The 12,759-nt window shown below is 36.1% G+C and overlaps 1 protein-coding gene across 6 annotated transcripts in view; it reads right to left on the bottom strand.

Moving 5' to 3' along the window:
* The window catches only part of LOC139951264 (roundabout homolog 2-like), a 127,106-nt gene that overhangs the window by 67,838 nt on the left and 46,509 nt on the right, over nucleotides 1–12,759 (bottom strand). For 2 of the 6 annotated variants that reach the window (XM_071950059.1, XM_071950064.1), the window contains exon 1: nucleotides 6,231–6,701. The exons of 2 other annotated variants lie outside the window; for them this stretch is intronic. In XM_071950059.1, coding sequence (XP_071806160.1) covers nucleotides 6,231–6,327 — 97 coding nt within the window. In that variant the 5' untranslated portion in view covers nucleotides 6,328–6,701. Of the gene's footprint in view, nucleotides 1–6,230; nucleotides 6,703–12,759 lie in introns of those variants that run through there. 2 more of the 6 variants (XM_071950062.1, XM_071950063.1) reach the window with 2 other exon arrangements.

The raw sequence follows: 12,759 nt of genomic DNA, 5'->3' as shown, positions 1-12,759 counted from the left end.
TTTTTATTTCAAAAAAGGCTCTAATTTTCTCATTTCTTGTACACAATAAAAATTTAAAAAGTTGTGTCATATCACAATTCTGTCAAGACTCATATTGCAGGTTGGGGAGTGGTTTAATAAACAAAGCGCAAAATATTAACTGATTTTGCATGAGATTTCATTTAAATTTTAATTGCTTTAAAGAGTGTATGTTACTTTTGTTGGGCAAAAAACACAATGTCCACAGATTTACACTAAACTTACACAGTTTGAAGATAGTGATAGTAGAAAGCTTCCCTGAAAATATTACGTGCTGAGGTGCTGTAGTTTTGGGGAAATGAGTAAAACAATGTCATGAAAATAATTTTCGTCTCATGAGACAAAAATTATTTTAAGCATTTACAAACGTATTTTCATGACATTGTTTTACTCATTTCTCAAAAACTACAGCACATCAGTAAGTAATATTTGAAGGGAAGCTTTCCACTATCATTATCTTCAAACCCTGTAAGTTTAATGTAAATCTATGGACATTTTGAGAAGGTAACCAAATCCTTTAAAACAGCAGGTCATGCAGCAGATTGTAAGGCCTGTGGGGTGTAGTCATTAATCCCCAATTTGGAAACACATAGCAGATCTGCATTGTAGAAAGAAGCAATTTTTGCTTCTTCTTCTACGATAGAGTAAAATCAAACACAGTATTTGTTGAATCTATTTATTCTTAAGTGTAGGATGTTGACAAGCACTCTGTATGTAATTACCGAGTACCAATATGACAAAGCAGACAGTGTTTACCAACTCCTAGATCTATATAACAGCCACTTCATTACTGCTTGTTTATAATCAAAGAGGGTTGATGGATACGGTATGCACAAAGCAAACCATTTCTATTTTTAAAGGCAGTGGATTTTTTGTTAAGAATAATGAAAGAAAATAACACCCTTGTCACACGTTGTGTGCTTTCAGATGCTTGATATCGGGACCTCAAATTGTAAATCTGAGGTCTCGAAATCAAATTCGTGGAAAATTACTTCGTTCTGAAAAACTACGTAACTTCAGAGGGAGCCGTTTCTCACAATGTTTTATACTATCAACAGCTCTCCATTACTCGTTACCAAGAAAGGTTTTATGCTTATGATTATTTAGAGTTATTAGAAATAATTATTTTAGAGTAAATTAGAAAGGTTTTATGGTAATAATTATTTAGAGTAATTACCAATAGTGTCCACTGCCTTTAAAGCTAACTCGAGGTGAGGGGCTACAAGAAGAGAATTACAAGGGGAAACTGACAGAACTTGGTTCACTGGACCATTGCAAAAGATGCAAAAGATGCAAAACGCCAGACAGAAAATATATGTTTTCAGCAAATAGTGTTTTTGACCTCAAGTTCATTTCTCATGTAAAATCTACAATCATAAAAATGTGCCCACAAAGAGTGGTATTGACGGCAGTTAAAAAAAGCACAATCATAAAATTCACAAGTACAATTCAAACTCAACTGTTGTCAAAGAGCTACACTGCGGTACATGTACTCTTCAAATGCAGTATTTGGCCTCTTGCTATAAAGTTGAATACATTTACTGCATTAATTGTTGTTCTCTGGTACTGATAGTGCAACATCAATCATCTTGAAGCTCCAGGTAAACCCAGGTCCAAACCTTCCATGCACTTTTGTTTGATACAATACAACAGCAAAACCCAACTCAAACCAATTCTTTAACTCTAGTAGGCCGAGGTGGTGAAATACGCCTAGGCAACTCTTCCTTGTTAGGCCAAATAAAACAAATACTAGGTAATCGTCCCCTCCCTCATCCTTTTTTAAGGCCACATCCATTTTTACATTTCATTTCAAAATGACAAAATTTTCTGTGTATTTCTTATAAAAACTTACTCATCTTTCAAGAACTTGTAACAAAAGTAAATGGTGAACTTAAACTGAAGAATTGGTGGCCAGTTTGGATTAAAATGCTTGGCGGCCACCTTTTAAAGAAATACAAAATTAAATGGCCCTCATCATCCTCTTTTTGGAAAAAAAAAATCTGGACGATCAACGTTATTTTTTTTTTCTTGGCCTTATGGCACAGTACAGCGGTCCAATCACTAAGCCCAGGTTAATGGATGGCACCACCATGGGTTATTGCTGATGACTCCTGCATGCAAAGCTAGCCTCATTTCAAGCCACAGTAATATGAGATAAACTTGGATCTAGTCTGCCATAGATTAGGCCAAGTAAAAGGAAATACCAGTTGGTTGTCTGGGTTTTTCATAAAAGAGCAGGATAAATGCCTTTTCATTTTTTACTTCTTTCAAAGGTGGCCACAAAGAATTTCAATTCAAACTGGCCACCAATTCTTTAGTTGAAAGGCAGTGGACACTATAGGCAATTACTCAAAATAATTATTAGCATAAAACCTTTCTTGGTAACGAGTAATGGGGAGAGGTTGAAGGTAAAAAACAGTTTGAGAAACGGCTCCCTGAAGTTATGTAGTTTTCGAGAAAGAAGTAATTTTCCTTGAATTTGATTTCGAGACTCATATTTAGAATTTGAGGTATCAAAATCAAGCATCTGCTTATTTCTCGACCGATTGAGCTCATATTTTCACAGGTTTGTTATTTTATGCATATGTTGAGATAAACCAACTGTGAAGGCTAGTCTCTGACAATTACCAACAGTGTCCAGTGTCTTTAAAGTCACAACTTACTTTATGTAGTTACAAGTTCTTAAAAGATGAGTAAGTTTAATGAGAATTCAAAGGAAAATTTGTCTTTTTGAAGAAGAAAAAAAGGATTAGAGAGGGGACGATCAACTGATATTTTTTTTATTTGGCCTTACAGTTTACTGATGAGACGTTGGAGTCATACGTAGTGACAGATCACTGTATGACAACATGAGATTCTCACTATACTGCAACTCAACATTCATCAACCTAGATCTAGTCAGAGCATGGAGTCCAGCCTCCATGGTCAAACATAACAAATTCTACTGACCTCAAATGACTTAAGTAGAGAAACAGGCTTAGTCAACTCTCATTGATATATGATAATAATTTCAAGTGAAGATAATGTCATTGGTTTGTAAATTCAAGTTTGTAGTATTCACACAAATATGAACACTGATTTCAATGCAGTTTTTAGGGTTCGACTCTCTCAAATATAAAGTGATGTTCACATGGAAAATTTTGAGAGAAAAATAATATCAATATTGTACATTTTCTTGTACCTTTAGGAATACAATGTATTGTACAAATCAATCTTAAATAATAATTTCAGAAACTATGTTTTTTTTTTTTTTTTTAATCAGTGTGAATACACTGAAGGTTAAAGAATATTCGAGCTTCATTTTCTAATATAAAATGCTACGAAAAAAAAAACCTATTGGCATAATGAAAATTAAGAAACTCACAACCACAAGTCCCCATTTTTGTATTTTAAAAAAAGGTCGGAAAAGGAATGCAACAACATCAAGAGACAGAAATAATTCTAGACATTGAATGGCTTAAGTGACAGGAACACTGTGTTGGTTGACATACTCTCTTCATGTATGCAGGGCTCAATCCTAGATACTGGCGCCACCCACTATGAAGGAGGTAGTTTCATCTTCAAGCCATAAGCATCAAGCACATCAAGTATGTATCACTCTTCTCAACTCACTGTAAGAATGACGGACATTGAGGCACCACATCAGGGTTTAAGGACTGACTAGTTGAAGGCAAACTACAATCAATATTGTACAGTGGGGAGTGAAGCGAGAATAGACCAGGTAACTCGTCACACCTGTCTCATCATGGGTAGTCAACTATAGGAGCCACTAATACATTGATACTTTAACTTCACACTATTCACAGAGGTGCTCAAATCATTTAGAAATCGCCACAATCCAATGTCTGCCGTCAAATTAACTTCTTCTTATTTTCCCCATCAAAATAACTACTGAAGTGAAAACACAAATCCATGCTTGCTTTACATGTACAGTACATCATATGTTTGCTGGATTTCAAACTGTGATGTGCCCAACGAGACAATCAAATGTACATTTGTGAAAAACAGAATGTGTGATTGCCTCAAAGATTGATAAAAAGACTAAAACTGCTTCTTTTTGTTGTGTTTCTTCTTTTTTCCCCTCATCAAACTAACTAATAAAATTAAACACAAATCCATGCTTGCTATATTCCATAGATGTCAGTGTACACATGTAGGCATTATACATTTGCTGGTTTTCAAACTGTGATGTGCCCAACACGACAATCTTGTACATTTTATGAAAAACAAGAAAGTATCATTGCCTCAAAGATTGATAATAAGACACTGCTTCTTTTAGTCGTCTTTCTTCTTTTTCCCCCATCAAAATAACTACTAAAATTAAACAAAATCCATGCTTGCTTTATTCCATACATGTAACACTGTATACATGTAGGCATACATGTATATGTTTGCTGGATTTCAAACTGTGATGTGCCACACAAGACAATTAAATGTTCATTTGTGACAAACAGAACGTATGATTACGTCAAAGATTGATAAATAGATACCCTTCATCCAGCATTGTTTGCCAGTCACTTGATATAGCGTGCTTTCTGATTGCAAAGGAGGTTATATCAATTCAAATCAGACATTCAACAAACATCTCAAGTTGAAAAATGTCAGGGGAGGGGGTTTGCTGTATAAAAAAATAAAAATAAAAAAAATAAAAATTGACAAAAACATCCAAGGTAAAACAAATTAGGAATACATTTCAATGGAACAAATTCCTGATAAAAAAAAGTAACCATCTTTCAGAGTGAACATAATTTCCCCAACTTTGTCTAGGGATAAATTGGGGGAAATGGAGGATTTTAAGCACACACAAAATTTAACAAAAAATGATCTGCTAATTTTGTTATTCTTGACTGTACATGTACTTGTTCATATTATTATGTTGTGGAAACCCTGCTCGTCCAACATGTGGATAGTGATAAATCTTGTTGATTATCATTTGCCATAATATAGTCCTACTTGGCTGATATTACTAGTTACATGTAAGACTGCATCTTGCTGCAAATGCAAAAAATCATTAACATTAAGGTGAATTGAAATCAATGAATGGATGTGTCTGCGTAAAAAAAATCTAATACTTAATTTTTTGTGCTTGATTGTCAATGTACTTGTTGTCAATGTCACATGCATGTTTTTTCATAACAATATTAATTTGAAATATTTGTAGTGTATTTGAGCTTATTACATAGGTTTAGTGGTGAGGATTTATCATCTTACTGCTCTGAACACCCATCTCAAAACTGCATGCAGGGTTGAAAAAAATGGAAATCGTTTTTATTTATAAAAAAAACAAAACAAAACATTTGTTATGCTCCAGAATCGTTTAATTCAGTGTCTTTGGCCAAAATGTTGTTCCATGAGTGCCCCACAATCCTGGGAGAACCATGGCATGAGTGCAAACATTTCTGTCCATGTTGTATTGCATGGAGGAAAAACACTGCAAGGTTTCTGTCTATGTCCATATTGTGGTAAGTGTTCAAATCGGATGATTTTATTTAGACATGTTAAAAAGAAAGACTCCTACATGCCAGGGTTGGTAGCCAGAGTGCCCAGAAAACATCCATTCAGAATCTTACATCAAAATAATGAATGACTACCCCAAATTATCTCTATAAATTGTAAAGTCAACAAACAAACCTCAAAAAGGATATTTTGTAAACTCATTTTTGTTTTCTAAATCGGTACATTACATGTATGTATGCAGGCCAATGCTTCATTCTTAAAAGGGCAATGGCACCAAGAGAGATTTTCTCCTTTGCAAAGGGCATCTTTGTGATGAAACTGTGAATTGCTATTGGAATATTTCAGGAGGCTCCAAGGCAATGATCAATGGCATGGAGGCAATTGCCTCAAAGAAGAATAAGGCCTGTGATGCAATCATGCCTGTTGTGTGAATTTGAAAATGTACAGACTAAATTGACGAAATCAGTGAATAATTTCTTTTTTTTTTAGCAGAGCAAAATGCTATGCAAAATGTCCCAGTCGCTATTCAGAAAATAACCATTTGCTACTCAACATTACCATTCAGTGCGCACATATTTTGTTTAGTCAAAATATTTTGCTAAATGCAAAAATGCTGGAGGAAATGGTCCCAGGAAATTAAAATGTGTCTTTTGCCAGAGACTTAGACAGAGGAACCTTCAGAAACTTATACTGCATGAAAACGCCTGGAGTGGCTCTCTAAACATACAGTTTGATGATTACATGTAAAAACTTACCAACAGGGATGAGAACAAATGCCCATAACAAGAAGGCTATTCCACAAAGATTTGACTTGATGCTGCAACACTCATTTCCATCCAAAACGTACTTCATTGTACTCACAGATATGAATATTAAGATACAGTGTTGACAGCCACTGACAGTTTACAGCAACAAATATTCCCGATGACTCCACAAGAAAAGTCAACTACTGAAGAAAACACCATTTGATGTCATGAAAAAATCCAGTCCACTTGACACCAAATCTACAGCAGCGCATCCTTGATTTAACTTAAATGGAAGATATATCCCATCGAAATAGGTGAGGAAGGAATCTGCACTAGCTGTGGTGGATATGCGGCTAGCTGCGATGAACCATGCTAAATGATTTGAGCTCACTCCGCTCTGGATGTGGTGGTGGCACTAAAAAGTGTGACACAAGCAACACTGAGTTGAGGAATGCCTACACATTACAGTGGTGGCAGACTGCATGCTGCCTAACTGACTCCCTGCCTGCGTGCCAGCTAGTCGCTGCTGCTGCATCACGGCTTGCCCTCATCACTATACAAAAGCAATGCCAAGCAATAAGGTCATTTCATTCTACTGCAGGGGTAACCAACCTGTTTAAGTATTTGTGGCCATTTTTATAAATGGAGGCTTTATATTATCCTTGTATTCCCTGTAACAATTTATATTTCTAAGGCACGGTAATACTTCATTCATTGATCTGGGCTTCAAGTACCGAATGCAGACTATATGCATTGCATGCTATGTTTTAACCAGCTCTGACCTTTTAAAAAAAAGGGAAATTCCTTTTGAGTTACATGTACGTGCAAAACACAAAGTTTCAACTTCCTTTAGAAAATATTTTCATTGCAAAATGGATGATGCATTAAATATTGAATGTCATTTTTATACAGTTTTTTGTTTGTTTAATTTATTCTTGCGATATGAACGTTGACCTCACATATTCGCAACGAATAATTCGCAGCAGTTGAGTTGTGCTCAACTCTCCTGCGAATATCGCAGCGAAAACACAGTTGTGTCTTAAAATTCAGGTCATATTTGCATTGCATTCGCATGTGCAGGGAGTATGAACCGGGCTTTATACTGTTTGATAGTACAATGAAAATACTCATTCTTAATTTTATACAAGAAAAAATCCAACAACAAAACACATAGATTCTCCGGCAATTACAATACAAAAAGATCTTTGGTTGGAGCATCTTGATGCTTTTGTCTCATTATCAACACACAGTCAAGGTCAGTCCCGTTACTATGGCTATACATGCACACCGAGGGGTTCCTGCATCCGTACATCACTCATTGCACAAATCACATGTGAAAACTTCTGGCAAATTAGCCACCATTAATCTGCTTCAATGGTTTACTAGCCTGGCTGACACATGACCGGGGAAAACACCATTCATGCATACTGCATCAACACTTCATACACTAAACTGTTACCGCACAATATTTCTACATCATGATTCATTTATATTTATAAGTAAACACCCCTCACATAATTAATTAATCAAGACTAATTTATGGTTAGAAATAAACATAAAAATCAAATATCTGAGTATAATTTTAATGAACAATTCCTGAGTGCATGGAACGGTAACAATTAGTCTGCATAGCAAGGACTTCCGTACTCTAATAACATGGTTACCATAGTTACCTTGCTAGCTACGAGTAATATTAATGGTTCCTTTGCTTAATAGCTTGTTCATGTATTCTGGCAAATTTTCATGGTGATGTAAACTTACTACGGAAAGCAATATTATTGTGTACTACTTTTGTGCTTCAAAAAGCTGCTCTGAAAAATTGGGCCCAGCTCATTATAGTGCCGTGATGACAAATGATGTTGTGGATTTTTGATTCACAAGCTAACAATTCTTTAATAACGTCTCAGACTGTAGGCCTACATACATAATATTGCGTAGGAAAACCAAAGCGGCATGGTATCATTCCTTGTTAAATACAAATGAAGCAACAGTCATATTTATCAACATATTAAATTGCACGTTAACCATTTGTTAATTTGCAATATCTCTTTGGGTACCCAAAAAATACAACTAGAAGATGGCACAGGGGAGGAAAAAATCACAAACTATTTAAAGAATTTAAGTACACCAATAATAATAATTTCAGATTTTAAATCACCATCTTCCGTTCTTTTTTTTTAGTGGTACTGCAAGAGTTAGGACAAAGAGTTAGGACTCGTCTTATCTCGAGTTAGGACGAGTAACTCTTCCTAACTTAGGATTAATCTTAAGGTCTGCATGCTATAGTGCAGGGTTGGGACTCGTCTTAAGTCCTAAGATTAGTCTTAAGTTAGGAAGAGTTTTGTGAAATCGACGGCTGATCTCGCTTTTGAGTCACACTGTACTGTGTGCCTCTTGCCAGATTGAACCCTTTCACCAAGAACAGGCCAACACGTCAAACCGACCGCATTTAGCTTCTATTAATCGATCACAATTGATTCACAGAGATGTTATTTTAAAAACCTTAGGAAAAAGGGCTGAAGTGACGACTTGCTTTCAGCAGATGGGTCTGAACAAATAACACAGTCGTTTCACGGAGCAGGAATTCCGCCCATGTTCAATGCATTCAATGTACATAAATATACATCGAGTAAGTACAAAACCTGAGCAGGATGGAAAGCATCATCATCTGCTGAAGTCAAGCACAAATAAACACAACAACTGCTTAATGTCTGCAACATGTGTATTGTCTGACACAACGTTGTATTTACCTCAGCTCTTCCAAAAGAAAATATGGCTTTTAACTAAATCTCTTTTAAAAACATGAATTGCTTTGCAGGGTTCTTACACTTTTCCTTAATCACTTTAGCAGAAGATCACCAGGACAAGGCATCTCCTAATCCTGGCATTTTCAAGCCTTAATACCATTGAGACTAAGTACTTCTCAAGACGTTTCCATTTCCAGTATGGAATCAAAATGCCAGGAATTGAAAGTTATTTAAGAAGCCACATTTCTGTAGGGAAGGTCTCTGTGTTTTTGTAATTTTAGTGTTTTTTGTAGACTCCCAAACCAAAGTGGGCTTGTATGGCCATGACCTACCCTCCAAGGACATTTTTCAAAAAGGACAACATATGTCCTCACTAGTCAGTTTTTTGTTTTCATGGGTCCTCAGTAGGCATTTGAGTACAAAACCAAATAGGGATTGCTTCAATACAGAGAGTACACTAGCTGTCCTCCAATGTAATGGTCAAACACGACTGTGTGAATTTCACTGTATTTATATTAATGTGTGACAATAAAACAGACTACTTGACTATTTGATGATGTGCAGCTGTTGTTTTACAAAAATATCAGTAAAATCAAGTATGACTATCAGAAGGAAAACCTTTATTTTTTTTTCAAGACATTTCCATTTTCAATATGGAATCAAAATGCAAGGTATTGGAAGTTCTTCAAGAACTTTCAGTAGAAGATCCCTTATATATAGATGTCTAGATGTTGCTTTAAAACATGGTCTTGGAATGACTATCAGAAGGTAAACCCTTTTTATCCAAGACATTTCCATTTCCAATATGGAGTAAAGGGTCACAATAGACCATTATCAAGGATAGGGCGGCCATCTTAATTTTACCTCATTCAACTCAATGTAACCAGACCGAGGCTGGAAGGAGAGATAGTCTGGTTCCTTTTTGTATAACACATATATTAGAATTTGTTACTGTTGTTGGATACAAGGAACATGACCAAGATGGTGGCAGCATGATACAGGTCTATAACGGTCCCCCTCTCCTCCTCTCTCAAGAAGCCACATTTTGTAAGGTCCCTTATGATGTGTAGCTGTTGCTCTACCTTTGCTCTAAGGTCTTGCAAAATATATTGACATGATAAAGTATGATTATCAGAAGGTAAACCCTTTTTTGTAAAGGGTCACAACAGACCATAATAATGGTGCATATATCTTTTTTTTCTCTCCCATTTAACTCAATGTAACCAGACCGCGGCTGGAAGGAGAGATAGTCTGGTTCCTTTTTGTATAACACATATATTAGAATTTGTTACTGTTGTTGGATACAAGGAACATGACCAAGTTGGTGGCAGCATGATACAGGTCTATAACGCCCCCCCCCCCCCCCCTCTCCTCCTCTGTCAAGACACTACCACGTGGTAATCATAAAGATTATGAACACAAGATGCTGTGTGCCTGTTCCTTCATGTAGATACTGAGTTATGAGTCAACCATACTTTCACTATGGAGCAATTGGGATGCACTACATAATAAATGTACACTGGGGATGAAATAAAAAAAAGGTCGTACATTGCATTACATACCGGGCCTTCATGCCAAGATAACAAAAGAAGCCTTTATTCAGTTTCCCAATGAGCTACCAAATTGAAATGTGTTTTTGATTTGTGTGCTATTTTGATTTAGATATGACAAGGTAAATTGGGCAACTTTAGTAAATAAAAATGCCTTCATCCCATGCACACCGCTGAGGAAAATAATAGACAATGCTTGTGTGCAATATATCAACATCGTCAAACGAGGATTTGGTACTTGTCTCTTGGATGTTTGTGCAAAAGCATTTAAGGCACTGGACACTATTGGACTCCAAATAACTTTTAGCATAAAACCTTACTTGGTAACGAGTAATGGAGAGCTGTTGATAGAATAAAACATTGTGAGAAACAACTCCCTCTGAAGTAAAGTAGTTTTTGAGAAAAAAAGTAATTTTCAAAAAATTTGATTTCGAGGTCTCGAAAATCAAGCATCTGAAAGCACACAACAGCATGTGACAAGGGTATTTTTTTTTTTTTATTGTCTCGAAATTTCGAAGATCTCAGCTCAAATTTTCACAAGTTTGTTATTTTGTGCATATGTTGAGACACACAAAGTGAGAAGACTGGTCTTTGACAATTACCAATAGTGTCCAGTGTCTTTAAGCATAAAGACTGCATCGTATCTGAATAGTTGTATGAAATGAATTCAGCAGCAAATATCTGTACCTGTACTCAAGAGCTTATTATTGCCAACTGTGCATAAAACAAATTGTTGGAATAGTGTCCAGTAGGATTGCACCTGTGTTTGCCATCACTGTTATTTTGCTCTAGGGAGCAATCCGAGTGTAGGGTCATGGACTTGGGCATAGCAAACTAACTCAGACAATACACAGTGGGCTGTAAAAGGGAACATGAAGCTAGGTGAACACCTCCCAAGATACATGGTGGTAAAACGCGACTGCATCATTCCTAGACAACGACTATTTTTACTTCATTTAGTCATGTCAAATGGGGGAAAATCTACAAGACTACAGGACTAAACATCATCATTGTTGTCTTCATCATGTCTGTCTTTGTTCTATTTGTCAGTCCGTTCGTTCTTGTCCCCGTTTATTGTCTGTCCCCAGGCATCCCTACATAAGCCTCGGCTTCCAGATGATGCCTCCATACTCTATTTATTTGTTTTTCTCACCCTCATTAAATAGCTTTGTTTATTGGTTATTCCTTAAAAACATTGTTTGTACTCTGTTTTCATGAAGTATGGAAATAAATATCAGTTTGAATGAATGAACATGTCAGTCTTTTTTGACAAAATAAGCCATCATTTAGTGGTCAGATGCATAATTGAGAAACAGAATTGAGTTTTAGAGAATATTTTTCTAAAGGCAAGTGAGAGTGGACTGTTAAATTTCTGACAAATATTCTCAGATATTATAATGATTATGACATACCTTTCTTAATCCATTGCTCTTGTAAGTAAAATACAGTACACCAAATACATGCTATATAAATAAAAGCATACTATTGTATACATAGATAGCATAAAGTTCTACCCCCAATTTGAACCAAGCATGGAGGAAGAACCAAGGATCAAAGCTACAATGTACAAATGAAGTACATTTTTACGATTTGTTTTCCTTCAAACAATTTTGTATTGAGGCAGCAACATTTAAAAGCAGATATCAGCATATCAACTCTAATCAACAAACACAAACCTTCACTGTATGGTCCATGAAAACCACAGCCACTAACTCACCCATTAAAATAATTTGGAGTTCAATAAAACGAAAGTTAATATAATTTCCAGTTTTCAGATGTTTTCCATGGTGCAAATTGGTCAAAGCTTCTCTTAAACCTGGTTTAGTTTTAAAATCAATGGTTCATTCTCACCTAGAGTGCGTTTTGGCGACCCCGACCAAGAACTGTTTCTGACGTCATAACCAAGACGGTAACCGAGTTCAGTCTGAACAGCAGAACCAACGACCAACAACCGAAACAGTTTTTGGTTGGGGTCGCCAAAACGCACTCCTAGTTGTATATATAAATACACAGTCTTTTCAATCGGTGCACATTACCTTCAAAAAGACTCTCTTGGAATCCTAAGATGGACTCTCTTGGAATCCTTGGATGGAGAAGGTTTTCACATTGACAGATTTCTTGTGGGTTTCTAATAATTCCCCACTGTTGTGGTCTAGTATGAGTCAGAGGCCAGGGGGATTTGAGACTTACACATAGACCAGTCCTCCAGACTTAAAGGGTGTATGTAACTTTTGTAGGATA

This window comes from Asterias amurensis, chromosome 19 (genome assembly GCF_032118995.1).
Source record: "Asterias amurensis chromosome 19, ASM3211899v1".
Lineage (NCBI taxonomy): Eukaryota > Metazoa > Echinodermata > Asteroidea > Forcipulatida > Asteriidae > Asterias > Asterias amurensis.
The sequence above is the reverse complement of the archived record's forward strand: the minus strand, read 5'-3'. Positions and strand labels throughout refer to the sequence as shown.